Consider the following 15,099-nt stretch of genomic DNA (forward strand, 5'->3'; position numbering starts at 1 on the left):
AAGAAAAAAAATACTTGTCAACAGAGTTCTATACTCAGTGGAAATATCTTTTAAAACATGAAAGCAAAAGAAATATTTCTTAGACAAGCAAAACCTGTGAGAACTCATTTTTCAGCAGACCTGTAATATAATAAATAGTAAGGATTTTTTTTGAAGAGTAAATGTGGTACCAGATAGAAACTTAGATCCACACAAAGAGGTGAGGAGGACTGGAAAAAGGTAAAAATACAATTTGTGGGTTTAAAATATTTTAAAATTCTCCAAATTATAACAAATTGTGTAAAGAAAAGAGGGTAGCAATGTATTGTGTATTTACAGCATAATAAAAGTGAAATGTATTGTAGCAATAATACAAAGTGTGGGAAGAGGAACTGTGAACATGCTCTTTTTTTTTTTTTTTTTTTTTTTTTTTGAGGCGGAGTCTCGCTCTGTCGCCCGGACTGGAGTGCAGTGGCCGGATCTCAGCTCACTGCAAACTCCGCCTCCCGGGTTTATGCCATTCTCCTGCCTCAGCCTCCCGAGTAGCTGGGACTACAGGCGCCCGCCACCTCGCCCGGCTAGTTTTTGTATTTTTTTAGTAGAGACGGGGTTTCACCGTGTTAGCCAGGATGGTCTCGATCTCCTGACCTCGTGATCCGCCCGTCTCGGCCTCCCAAAGTGCTGGGATTACAGGCTTGAGCCACCGCGCCCGGCCTGTGAACATGCTCTTTTAATTTGAGTTGCAAATATCAGTATGAACTCAAGATGTTTTATTTCTAAAAATTAGTATTTCCTCATTGTTTTGCACTGAAAAGGCCTAGAAGTAATGACAACCCTGTAGCAATAAAATCCCTAACATGTATATTGTGCTGTCTAAATACCACTTCCAACTAAAAATTAAGGTTTTTTTGGAGAAGTAACAGAATCTAGGTCTGGAGTGGAAAAGGTACAAGATGAATATTGGGCATTTATGTCTAAAAGTTTGGAGGTTCTCAAAGATACTAGGATTGTGTCAAAGAGACTCAGGATCCACCTTGAAAGAGTTCTTGCTATCAAAATACAGGACAGTGTGAGCATCAAAAAGGATAATTACAACTGATGAAAATACATCAAATATGTTAAAAATATGTGAATTTTAAATAATATCCCCCTCCAACCAAACAAGCAAGTGAACCTTATTGGTTACCTCGAAAACTTTCTAGGGTATCAATTTATTATATGAGAGAAAAAAAGCAAGTATTCTGCCATTCCTAAACAGACCATGTGGTTGACATGGGAAAGTTCTTTATACCAAAAGCACAGTTAATAAATGCGGGAAGGTTGAAGAACTGGAAAAGCAATATTTTGCAACTAGTAGTAAAATAATGAATCTAAATAATGATTGCTAAAAGCATTAAGTAAAAGGTAGATGGCAAATTTTCTAGTAGATGGATCCAAGCAACATCACATAAACCCCCAATCAATGTCAACAGTGCATAAAACAGGAAAACATGTGCTGTGTGCCTCCTGGTGTGTGATACACAAAACCACTAACCTTATTATTAAAAAATTAAATCTGAATTGAATTAACCTTTAAATCTGAACTTTGCAATTCAGTAGCCACCAGTCACATATGGCTATTTAAATTTAAATTTAAGAATTAAAAGCTCAGTTCCTCAATCACGGTAGCCACTTTTCAAGTACTCAATAGCCACACGTGGCTAGTGGCTACCGTGTCGGACAGTGCAGATGTAGAACATTCCCAGCACTACAGAAAGTACTACTGGACAGTCTTGCTCCAGATCTGAGTACCAGATACAGGGAATTTGAGGAATAGAGAAACATGTGAACCAATACCCAGAAGAAGGAGTCTGTCAAATCTAGAATGTGAGAGAGTCTGTAGAATAAAAGACGCAGATTCTTCAATTAAATGACCTGCATAAATCATTAAAGAGACTTAAACAGGTAGCAACAAAATGTGGACTTTGTCTGGATCCTAACTTGAACAAACCAACTTGCACAAGACATTTTTGAGTCAGTCAAGAAAAATAGAACTAGGTGCCTGCTGATATTAAGTGCTTGCTGATATTAAGAAATTATCAGTTTTGTTGAGTATAATAATATTGTGGATAATGTTGCCGAAAACTCTTATCTGTTAAAGATACATTTGAAGTATTTATGAGTAAAATTATCTTTAGGATTAGCTTCCAGAAAAAAAAGTGAGAGGTTGATAGATGAACAAGAATGGCAGAAAGGTGATGGTTGTTGCTGATGATGAGTATATGGGGTTCATGGTTCTATTTTCTACAGTTTTTGTATTGAAAAATTGTTTGTAATGAAACATTTTTAAAACTAGGATATGTCTATGTCCTTCTCAGCTTCACAAGTTGAATGATGTGCTTATTAAAATTAAGTTATATTTGTTCTCAAACTGGTTTATATAATTTGGACTTATAATTTATAATCATTTATTTTAATTAAATATAAAATATGAATGATAAAATCTAATTTCTTTTATGGAAACTAAGTTGAGTGTTTTAGAAAGATTCACTAATAGAGAGTTGCTTTTTTAAAAGCAACAAAGTGAGGTTTGGACAAAGCAAATGTGACAGACTTGAAAAAAATATATAAATTATCAAGAGCTAGGATTTTACACTCAAGTTTTTTTCTCAGGTGCCTAGATCACTTTAAATAAACCAAATCCAGAAATTTTAGATGAGATATTGTGGATAAGATTTAGGTGAAAACAAATGAATAATTCAAATGAATAAATCCTATTCAAAAGATTGGTGATCAAAAAACATGGATTAAAGTGAAGAATTTAGGAAAATGTTATGCATATTTATAGTAACTTGATAATAAAATGCAGCTTATTGCAGGTGGTAACAGACTTGGGGGAGTCAGGAGGTGGCACAACTTGTGGTTTACATGATAAAGGACCAGGTGATTTATCCCCCACCTAGGGACATGTTGGAAGAGTGAAAAGAGGTACTATGCATAATCCCACTGGGATAACAGGCATAAACTGAGATGATTCCTCAGCACACCAGGATGTTTAGTCCCCTGGACAGTAAGAGATAGGATCAGAATCCCAAGCCGTTTGTAACACATTAGAGCAACAGCTGTTTCTAGCCAGAATGAAGTCTGGCAGGGATGAATGCCAAACATTAAATTCAGGAAGCAAACAAAACTGCATGAATATAAGCAGAGGAAATATCTGCCCAGGAGGTGGCTTAGGTAAAGTTTGGGAATGGGAAAGTGCGCCCCTATGGGTGAGATGTTCTCATACTTCGGGCCAACAGGAGAGAGTAGCAGGGGATGGATGGAATCCCATTACCCGGGCCTCTCTGTGTGCTAAGTCATAGGAAGGACACAAAGACATGAGCAGTCTGGGCCTCTTAACCCAGAGTTTTGTTTTCATCCCTCAATGACCTGTATCCTGTCCCCTTGGGTCACGTCCCTTGTGTTCTTGTCATCGAGGAGACACTTCTGTCTGCTCTTGCAAACCCAGGGAGTAGAACCAGGATTTGAGGTTTTCCACTGTAAACCAGACATTGAGGTGGAGATTGTGGACCCCTTTGCTGTTTCCCCTATGTTCGGGTCCCTGTAGAGTGATGATTCAGCCACTATGTATTAGAATCACTTAATTGTCTAAATTCATTGCTTTAGGAAAAGGGCAAGCATAGATATTCTTTAAAAGCACCCCAGGAGAGTCTAACAATCACTGGGATTAGGTGCCATTGTTACAGAGTCACCCTGACACTGATCGGGGATAGCATTATCACTCTCAGGACTGGAATCTCAGACTGAGTCAAGGGGCAGGGAAAGCAGGCAGGGAAGGCAGACAGGGCTAAGTAGGAGAATAAAACAATTTGTTTATTCACTTACATGTGTTTATGCCCCTGCCTTATCCCATAAAGGATCTGGGGCAAGGCAGTGGGGGGACTAATGAAGATAATCGGACAAGTGGAGGAAAGCCCTCTTGTGTGACGAGAGTTAGTCACACAAGCGCATATGGGTCAGCCACAAATAATGTCACCAGTGTGCCACCACTGACTCACTCCCCAGCCACAGCAGGATCCAAAAGCTCTTTCAACAGAAACCAGTTTTATAATGACTGTGGATTGACTGGGCCAGCAGAGCCTGAGAAGTGGGACCTGGAAGAACAGGCTCTTCAGTGTCACCCAAGGAGCTCACTTGTCAGTGTTTCTGAGTGATCCTGGGACGGTACTTGCTGCTGAGCTTAAGCAGAAATGACAAGGTGTGGGAAAGTGACCCAAGTCTTGAATCCTAAAGCTGAAGTTTTTGAAATAGGTGATGTGTTTGAATATTTGGAATCTCACCTCCGGCAAAGGTGAAGCTTAAAGGGCTATTGTCTACTAGCTTGGATGACAGAGAGTTCAGCGGCTGAGGTGGTGATTTCTATGCTAGCGTTTTCTTTTTCTAGTTTATAAATGTTATCCTCAGAGGATAATACTTGAGGAGATTCAGGAGATTCACAACAAGACAACATTCATGTTAAGCTAACCAATGGTAGGATGCTTTCTTAGCTTTTAATAGCTAAGACACCAACATTGACTCTTTTCCTAACTCTTTAACAATTGACAGCAACTGACTCAGGCTGCTTTGAGCTGCTAGCCAAACCCTCCCTCCAGAGACACCTAGGACTGAATCACTTAAATTGAATATAAGAGGGTAACCCAGATAAAACAATATGATGGACACAAACAAGATTGAGACCTTTGGATTAAGCTAAACACTGATGACAGTTGCCTTCTGAAGACTTGGAGATGTCCCCTCCATGTAGAGGTGGGTTTTGAGGTACAAAACCACCATGGACCTTGCATTACTATTAAATAATACTCATCCTTCCTCAGGGGTCAGCCAAAGAATGACTTTATCCACTCTTTGTTTCTCTCTTCTCCACTTCACCAAAATCTCTAAAATGATATCTGTCATCGTAGACTTAGGTTAGGTACTGAAACCCATGGGAACCTAGAGGATGGAAACTTAGCCCAGGAGAGGGGTAGGCTTCCTGGAGAAGGAGCAGTCTCAGCCAAGATTCACTGGATGAATTGGAAGTCAGCCAATGAGAACATCCAAGGCAAAGGAAGGAGCAAGAGAAAATGCAGGGAGAATGAACAAGTGTGGACCTACCTCCAGGCACGAGCCTTCTGTCACTTGCCTGCAAGAAGGATGCCTGGCAGCTGGGCCTGCTGCACTCAGTGTTTTAGTCTCATCCCATGCCCGGTCCTTGTTGCACTTGCTGTCACCCAGTCTAGAGTGTCTCCACTTCCTGAAGGTTGAATTGTCCCTCTTCTCAGCTGCCACCCCACCCATGATGCTCTGGGACCTGGTCCTTCTGCTCCATCACATTGGTCACCTCTCCACCTGCTTTCTGACTGGCAGAAGCTTTTGGAAATTTCTCTTCCATGGATGGCCTTTCTCTTTTTCTCTATGTTCTTGAAGTTTCTACTTTTCCTCTCCTCAGTTTCATTTTAAAAGAGAAAGGCCATCCATGGAAGAGAGATTTCCAAAAGCTTCTGCCAGCCAGAAAGCAGGTGGAGAGGTGACCAGTGTGATGGAGCAGAAGGACCAGGAGACACGGCTGTAAAGATCCTACCCCAGACTGGGTACTTTGTAAATAAAAGAGGTTTAATTGACTCGCAGTTCTGCATGGCTGGGGAGGCCTCAGGAAACTTACAATCATGGTGGAAGGTGAAGGGAGAGTAGGCATCTTCGTCACAAGGCAGCAGGAGAGAGAGGGCGAGCAAAGGGGAGGTGCCACACTTTTAAACCATCAGATCTCAAGAGAACTCACTATCACTAGAACAGCAAAGAGGAAACCGCCCCCATGATCCAATCACCTCCCACCAGGTCTCTCCCTCGACATGTGGGGATTACAGTTCAGGATGAAATTTGTGTAGGGACATGGAGCCAAATCATATCAAGGTATATATTGTGGTCCTTCAACATCTTCCTCTAAGAAAGCTCTTAGAGCTTTCCTTTGATATTTTGCAAGTATAAAAGGAAAAAACTTCTCTATTTAAAAATGTTCCTTAGTAGTACGAAATGCATACACTTAATAAACATCTTGTACAGATAGAGATGCTGTCATTTTCTTTCCTGACACATCTGTCTATAACTAAATCATATTCACTTTTAATACCATCCTATTTTCAAAATGCCCATATAAAATAAAATTACATTGGATCAAAAGTGCCCATGTTAACACATCTGTCCCTTTTTTTCTCTCCCCAAGTCCTCTTATTTCCTAAATTCCTCAGAGAGTTTTTATTAGTACACATATTGATTTGGTCAGTTCTAGAGACCATGAGTTCTCCACTGAAAGCCATCTTGGATCATGAACTTCCATGATGTCGGTCACTCATGACAGGACTATTGTGAAGATCATGAAGGGAACGGTAAGGAAAAAGCCTGGAACCTGGTTAGCTACTGAACAGATTCTTGAAACTCTCTATTTTATTATTCTTTGTACTTTTCAAACAACTATACTAATTTTAATTTATTCCATGATTTGAGTGTAAATTTGGTTCCTTTAGAAACTGAAAACATCTTTATTTTAAAAAAAAGTTTATTTTTAATTTTTGTGGGTATATAGTAGGTATATATTTATGGGGTATATATTTATAGGGTACATGAGATGTTTTGAGACAGGAATGCAATGTGAAATAATCACATCATGGAAAATGCGGTATCCATCCCCTCAAGCATTTATCCTTTGTGTTTCAAAAAATCCAATTATACTCTTTTAGCTATTTAAAAATGTACAATTGAGTTATTATAGAAACTGACAACTCTTAGAGCATTTTCAACATATCTGGAGATCTATCATTTCTTTTCTGCTGTAAGCATCTCACCACCTACCTAAGGAACTGTGCAATCTCCTAATTGGGTGTTTATCAGCAAGGAACAAGGCTAAAAAAAGACTAATTATTTTGCCTAATGTCTGACAGCAAATCTGTGACCAAGAAAGAAGAAGATCTTGTTGTCCTTTCACTCTCCCTTCTTGAGATAATTAGAAATCCATTGACCTACAGCAATTGTGGACCTGGAGTATCTACCCTCCTTCCACAGGGCACTTATTCATAGTTACCTTTGAAACCTCACAAATCCCTAACCCCATGCGCATTTCATTTTAGCAACATTTCACCCTTTTCTGAGTCTCTGGCTTACTGCCTCAGGCAACTCTCTCTTCTCCCCTTCACCTCTAGCAGAAAGCAACCCCAAAGAAATACTCGCAGTTCAGTGCCGATGTGGCCGAGGCCATTGCCTTCTTTGACTCCATCATTGCAGAGCTGGATACAGAGAGACGGCCCCGGGCTGCCGAGGCCACCCCACCAAATGAAGACGTGGACTTTGACGGTGAGTTCCAGGAAGGCAGTGGGAAGATGGTGTCTGAAGGTGGATGGGGCTGTGATGCTGTGAAGGCGGGCTGGGGGCTCTGCGGTAGACTTATAGGGTAGGCCACCAGGAATCCCACCTCCCTGATTGCAGGGAAACCCTGCACCTCCAAGCTGGAGCCAGGCCCTCAGCCCATCCTCTGTGGGGATCTCTTACTTCCGTTGTCTCTGCTGCCACCGCTCCAGCCTGTCCCTCAAACACTCTGGTGCCATGTTTGGACAATGTTTTCTCTGCGGTCCACTTACCACGGCTGAGACAGTTGAGACTTTCCTAAGACTCTAAGAAGGACAGCAATAGGGAAATGATGAAGGAAGGAGAATCAATGAGGGGTGTCATTTAAAGGGTACAGTTTCAGTTTTTTGAGATGAAAGAGTTCCAGAGGTCGCTCGCACAACAATGTGAATATACTGAACGCTACTGAACGGCACACTTAAAAAATGGTGATGATGGTAAATTTTATGCTCTGTACGCTTCACCGCAACTTAAAAAAAAAAAGGGAATGGACAAACTGTATTTGAGAATCCAGCTTCGGACCATGCCTAGGTTAGGCAGTAGCGTGGTGCATAGGGCAGGAGAGGCCCACCGTGGCTGCCCAGACCCAGCCTGGACTGCTAGAGCTGGAGTGGGGTGAGGCCTGAGGCCATGCTTCCCTCCTCACTAAAGCGTGTCGTGGGGCATCCCTCCCGATGGAGAGCAAAAAATCCAAACACATCAGCTGAGTCCCCTTTATATTCCATCATGCGACTGTCAGACAGTTTGTTTAATCTTTGACTTGCCCCCCATGGCGTAAATTAATGATGGTTTTATTCAGGGGGCTCACTGGCCCCTTATACTAAGGTCAAAGCTTTTGGTACCAATATTAAATAATTCATGAATATTTTCTCTAATGCTTGAAAGAAGCTTGTGATTTATTGTTGTTGTTCTGGCCTTAATAGATATGTGTCTGTGGGATTTGGGGTTTCACATTGGGTTCTTGCAGTTTCACAGAAGGTTAACCCTGCTCCCCAAGCTTATTCTTATCCTCCTCCTCTCCCACGCAGCCCCTCCAGTCCCTGACAGATGGCAGCCCTGCCCCTGGGAGTGAGGAGGCCTAGGAAATTCAGGATATTGGTGAAGGGATGACAAAATCCACTAAGGATGCAAGGGTCATTTTCAGAGTTATGATTTTTAATAAAAATGAGTGTGACCAAGTCATTTTTATTCAGTTCATGAAATGGCCACTTTTCTCCTCTGATAACAAAAAACATACCAAAGCATAAAGAAGAGAGCAAAAAAATATGACCTGCAAAACTACCACCCAGAGATGATCATCACTATTAACATTTGGGGGTATGTCCTTTTGAGTGTGGTTTTAACACACACACACACACACACTCTCACACACACATACAAACTCACAGACTCATTTTAATTTTTTTGAAATAAAACTAGGATCTCCTTTCATTTAACAATTTACAATACATCTTGGGCTACTTTCCAAGTCAATAAATACAGATCTGTGTCTTCATGGTTTTTTTTTCTTTTTTTTTGAGATGGAGTCTCGCTCTGTCATCCAGGCTGGAGTGCAGTGATGCGGTCTCGGCTCACTGCTACCTCTGCCTCTCAGGTAGCTGTGATTATAAGCGCCTGCCACCATGCCTCCGGTTAATTTTTGTGTTTTTAATAGAGATGGGGTTTCTCCATGTTGGCCAGGCTGGTCTCAACTCCTGGCCTCAGGTGATCCGCCTGCTTCAGACTCCCAAAGTGCTGGGATTACAGGCGTGAGCCCCCGCACCCGGCCTATGTCCTCAATTTTAATGGACATATATTCCATTGCATTCCTCCTGCACTGCAACGGCAGAGTCAGATCTGCTTTGCTTGGCTATCAGGCCTTTCTAAGAATTCACTATTACGATCATGGTTGCCTATACCCTTTTCCTGTGAGTGTTCAGTCCAATCCGCCCTCTCCTTTGCCTTATGTGCCTCCCAATGGCAAGTCCTTCCTTCCCAGGTCACATGCTTTTCTCTTCCAGTGGCCACCAGCTCCCGGGAGCACAGCTTGCATTCTAACTGGATCCTGCGGGCGCCGCGCAGACACTCCGAGGATATCGCTGCTCACACTGTGCATACTGTGGATGGCCAATTTCGAAGGAGCACTGAGTGCAGGACTGTGGGCACTCAGAGGAGACTTGAGAGGCACCCCATTTATTTGCCCAAGGCTGTGGAAGGGGCCTTCAGCACCTGGAAATTTAAGCCCAAAGCCTGCAAAAAAGAGTAAGTGCTTGGGCTAAATAGCATGACCAAGATGTTCTCATGGCCTCCAGACGCTTGGGGTGATCCTTAAGGTGCCTCGAGCCCCATCTTACATGCCAAATATTATATATATATATATGTATATAGTGTTGGGGAGGTCTTAGTTTCAACATTTTTTTTGGTAGTCTGCACTCTAGCCTGGTGCACTGCTGTTGCCTGCTCCTAACTTGCTTCTTCCTGGGTGTGCCTCCCTTTCTTTCTGGCCCACTTAGCCCATGCACTGTGCCATCCACCTTCATGGATTCCCCCCAGTGCCACTGACGCATTGCGTGCTACAGACTTATAATGATTTTGAGGTTGAACAGAGCATAGCACCAAAAGGAAACCAACATCAAATGAATCAGATGCCCCTCTCTAAAAGGCACCAGGCGGGCTCCCAGATGTAGAAATTCTTGCTGGCCAGGCCCCTCTTGGGCCATCTTACCACCATCTCCTCTGGCCTCTTTCCTTTTAGATCTTCTTCCTTCAGGCCTAGTTACCATTACTAACCATCAAATCCCTGTTATCTACTCACTCAGAGAGGTAAGTTCTTTCTGGGTTTGGGCAACCCAGGCCATGCTGCAGGGCCCCTTGCCTGTCACAATGGAAGGGCCTGTCAAGCCTCACCAGCTGTCTTTCTTTGCTTCTACAAAAGCCACTAAACCCTGTTGGATTTAGGGGTTTTCTAGATAGCATTTTCCTCCCACAGTAACAGACCACACACTGGACATATTAAAATCACAACCCAGCCCTCACCACCCATCCTTCCCCTTCAAGGCCAGGCCAAGGTCCAGCTGATGTCCACCCATGGCCCCCATGGTGACACCATTTGGTCCTCCCCAAGACCCAGGACTAGGGCAGCAATCTGAGGGTCTCCATGAGAATGGTGGTAATCGAGCATCCCTTCCCTCTGTGTGGCCAGCCAAGCCGAACTTAAACCTCCTGCCTCATTCCTTCCTTCCAGCCTGGGGAGCTCCAGACAGATCCTTTTCAACTTCTCAGGAGAAGATATGGAGTGGGATGCAGAGCTCTTTGCGTTGGAGCCCCAGATATCTCCTGGGGAGGACTACTATGAGACAGAGAACCCCAAAGGACAGTGGCTGCTTCGAAAAAGACTTTGGGAACGGACAGTGCCCTGACCCCATCTGGATTCCTTGACGTGTCTCAGGCTGGGTCCCTGAGAAGCTGTCCACTTTCAGTGCAGCACGAGGTGTTTGGTAGAGTTGAAAATGCAAATTGTAACACAGTCAACCCCCTTGGCACACTGCCTGCTGGTGCTGTGCTAGTGCCAAACAGACCTGTGGCTTCCCAGGGGACGGGTCTCAGGACACTCTCAGAGCCTGAGTTTCTCTGCATGGGCTGATGAGCAGGGACTTACAGCCTGGCTGGTCTTCAAGAGCTGAAGGAATGGAAGGTGTTGAGTGGAGTGTCTGGGCTCACTCCCCTGACCTCACCCGGCCTGTTCCTCATTCTCCACGTGTCTGTCCAGGTGGCTGCTGGCGATGTGCTCAGTACCAGAGATGAACTCACCCATAGATTTCTGGGCCAAAGCTTCAGAGAGGTAGCTCTTCTTTCTATGAGGCTCAGAGACCCGCTGGATCTGCACTGAGGTTGTCTTCTTGTGTGCAGAATGCAGTTGAGAAAGCAGCTCCCTTTGCTGTCTTTTCAGAGATTTCCAGAAACTCCTGCTGCATTAGGCTAAGATGAGGCTAATGCCCTGGCAATGGGGTGAGAGAAGGGGTATGTCAGGGGCCTGCCTGGGGGCCACACTGTTTCCTCAGGCCCAAAAACTTAGCACCCCTTCCCGTAGGCAATTGACTAGAGAAGAAGGAAGACGGGGTGATTCTTTTTCTTTTTCTTCTAATTCTTACCCAGAAAAATCTCTTTAAATATCCATGGAACCAGTTTATGACAGGCCATGCCTTTCCCTTTCCCCAGTTAAGAGAACAATCAGAATCATTATGTTCTTTTGGTATAGAAAGGATTTCTGTATTTTAGGAAGTATCTGAATCAGAATTACATTTAAAATATATTCTTTGTATTTCTAAATACTTTTTGTATTTTTGCAATAGTTGTGCCCATTCAAGCTTGAGAACCACTGGTTTGGAGAATATACTGAACTTTATCCATTCTCACTTCTTTTTTTGGCATTTTCTTATAAACCAGTCTGTACATGTATAAGGGCCTTTGGGCAGAAGGAAGGGAGAGAGACTAAAAAGCAAAAACAAAAACAAAAATAAAAAACAATCACTTAAATTAAGCCAAGGATGTTCTAGGCTAAGGTCAGGCTAAGAACTGAACAGAAGCTTCCTTTCTGCCATGACTGTGGGATGATATTCTTATTGTTCCATTTTTTAGGAAGAACCTTTTGTTTATGTGAACCTGATCATATGCATCTAAGAATATGTAACTCTTAGAAATAAAAGACAGCTAGTAATTATATTGCATTCTTAGAAATTTCATCTCAACATGTTTTCAGAATGAAACCATACTGGAAATGTTTTAATACTTCTCTTTATTATTTTTCGAGTGCCAATGTCAATGTTTGGAAGGATTCTTTCATTTTGTTGCTTGTACTAACCCAACTATAGCCAGAAGCTTGTCTGGAAAATAAATGTGTAGGAGATTTGTTTTATAAACTGCATTAAAGCACTGCCATTTATCACCACAGATCTTTTCTTTTCTCTAAATGTGGCCTTGTTTGAAACTTCATCTATAAAAGTTCATTGTTGGGGATAAACTCAGGATAAAGGTGTCTTTACTCTGCCTCTTATCAAACTACAGTTTATCATAGATCCACCCTGAAATTATGTAGTGAAGATACTGTGTACATTTTGTTTTCAAAGATAAGAAAATAAACATGGCTGAGAGGATATTTGGAGTCCTGTTTTTTATTTTTTTAAAGCATTTATTGCTTATGGGACATGAAGCTGTGCCATCTTATTTTGCTTTGTTTTGTATGTTTTTGTTTTCACTAGACTATACACAGACAACCTGAAAAAATTCCATGATTGGGAAACAGAAGGTTGTCTCATCTTTGGGGATAATTTTTAGGTGTTTGAAGTTGGTGATAAACCTAAGGATCTGGGCTCTGCCTGCGGAATCTTGAGATGGTGTCTGGTGGGGTTTGAGATAAATCAAATCTGAAACAATAAAAGTCAATTCCGAAAACCCAGTTGAGTCGATGGATTCTTTTCTTCCTTGGATTGGCCAGTTATTCAATGGAATCAAGCTGGTCACTGGGACTGTGTTAGCATCTCTGGCTTTCCCAGGATTCTGTTTTGATACATGAAAATCTACCTATCCTCAGACAGAATGTCAAAAAGAGAGGATGTGCGTCCCTGGCATCTGGCTTGTTTTTTAGTAGCCCCTGGTTTCTAGCTCCTGCTACAGACTGTCTTCTGCTTCATGGGGCAAGATGCATGGAGCTGCTAGTTCAATTTGAATCGTGTGTACCCAGCCATGTACCATGCAACTGAGAGCATGGCTGCTAAGACTGACCTTCCTGGTGCCCATTCTCAGACACAGAGCCCAAAGTGTGTCTAACAGGACACTTTGTTCCTCTTACCATTGATCGCCTTTGCATAGAGGATGTGTTTCCTGTTGCTGCTATAATAAATGACCACAGATTTTAACACTTAAAACAATATATATGTATGCTCTTACAGTCTGGAAGTCAGAAGAACCTAAACCAGTTTCACCAGATTAGGTCAAGATGTTGGCATGGCTATGTTCCTTCTGGCAGCTTTAGAGGAGAATCCATTTCCTTGCCTTTTTCAGCTTCCAGGGGCTTCCTACATTCCTTGGCTGGTGACCCCATCCTGTGTCACTCCAACCCATTGATTCCATCATCATGTCTCCACCTGCTCAGTCTGTGTTCCTGCTTCCCATTTATAAGGACTTTTTTTCTTTTTTGAGACAGAGTTTTGGTCATGTTGCCCAGGCTGGAGTGCAATGGGCTCGATCTTGGCTCACCGCAACCTCCGCCTCCCGGGTTCAAGCGATTCTCTTGCCTCAGCCTCCTGAGTAGCTGGGATTACAGGCATGTGCCACCACGCCTGGCTAATTTTGTATTTTTAGTAGAGACAGGGTTTCTCCATGTTGGTCAGGCTGGTCGCAAACTCCCAACCTCAGGTGATCTGCCCGCCTTGGCCTCCCAAAGTGCTGGGATTGCAGGTGTGAGCCCCCATGCCCAGCCTATTAAAAGGATCTTTGTGATTACATCACTCTCACCTGAGCAATCTAGGGTAGTCACTCCATCTCCAAATCCTTACTTAAATCAATTGTGCAAAATATCTTTTGCCATATAAAATGACATTCACAGGGCATTCGGATGGAAACATCTTTGGGAGGCCATTATTTAGCCAACCATACAGCATCACAAGATGTTCTAGTCCTTCTTACAGACCCAGCCCAATTCCCTTTTAAGCTTCATTATAAAAGCCCAATATCTGTGACTAATTCTGACTTTACATTTACATTATCTCATTTACAAACTCCTTTGGTTCCAGCTCTTCCCTTGTAATCTGGTTAAGTTGAAATTCTGTCTTGTCTGACAGGTTCCAATTTCAGAAAGACTTTTCAATTATACAAAATTCCCAAGTGGAAAAAACATGTCATTTCAACCCTATAAGGATGAGGAATGGGCAATGGTTCTAGATAAACATTGCTGCTGGTCAAGAGTGATGTTTTTCTTCAATGAGTCCATCACGTCTTTATTAAGCAACTATGTGCCAAGCAAAAGAACACTTGATCTGCTTTCTGCCCTTCAATAGTTGGTGATCCAAAGGGAGAAAACAGGATGAACACAGAGAATCTGTGCTGAGCTCCTTCTGCTTCACTGAGTGTCACTGTCTACCTACAAAAGGAGCTCTGGGAAGGGAGAGAGCCCACAGAGCTTGAGGTGTTAGGGGAGAACGTCATGGCTGGGTTCGTGAAGCCTTGAAAGATGGATTTGGACTTTAACAGAAGACTGTTGGTGGGGAACAGCATGCAAAAGCACAGCTATGGAAACAGTAGTGGAAAGGGTAGGGGACAGTAAATAAGCGCCCTTGACTGAAGGGCAGGGTTTCTATCGAGCAGCCATGGAAAATCAGACTGAAAAGGTTGGAGGAAGTCAAAGGAGGGGCATAGAGTTGGGCAGACAGGGATAAAGAATTGCACCATTATTGCATCTCAAGTTGGAGAGTGGAGAGGTGAAGTAGAACCAGGTATAGTTAGGGGGAGGAGTAGGATCCCCAAGGCTGTCCCCTGAAACATTGTGAGCTTAAACCAATCCAAGCTGCCCATGTCCCTAGCAAGAGAGACTCTCTAGCCCTTGTCCGACTCCTGACTGTCCCCTGGCTCCCTTGGTTTCTCCATCCTCTTTGACTTCTTTCCTCCCCACGATGTAGTGTTTGCCCCTAAACTCCCCAGATCTGGCCAGATCAGACTCTTATGGCAGAT

General features: G+C 42.9%; 1 protein-coding gene across 1 annotated transcript in view; it reads left to right on the forward strand.

Annotated features, from left to right (window-relative positions):
• CUNH13orf42 (chromosome unknown C13orf42 homolog) overlaps positions 1-12,527 on the forward strand; it is a 30,426-nt gene extending 17,899 nt beyond the window's left edge. Inside the window, exons 2-4 of the mRNA XM_033177659.1 lie at positions 7,197-7,344; positions 9,396-9,636; positions 10,619-12,527. Of these exons, the coding sequence (XP_033033550.1) occupies positions 7,197-7,344; positions 9,396-9,636; positions 10,619-10,793 (564 nt within the window). The 3' untranslated portion in view covers positions 10,794-12,527. The remainder of the gene's footprint in view (positions 1-7,196; positions 7,345-9,395; positions 9,637-10,618) is intronic.
• Positions 12,528-15,099: the final 2,572 nt, after the last annotated feature.

This window comes from Trachypithecus francoisi, unplaced genomic scaffold (genome assembly GCF_009764315.1).
Source record: "Trachypithecus francoisi isolate TF-2019V2 unplaced genomic scaffold, Tfra_2.0 Lachesis_group18, whole genome shotgun sequence".
Classification (NCBI taxonomy): Eukaryota; Metazoa; Chordata; class Mammalia; order Primates; family Cercopithecidae; genus Trachypithecus; species Trachypithecus francoisi.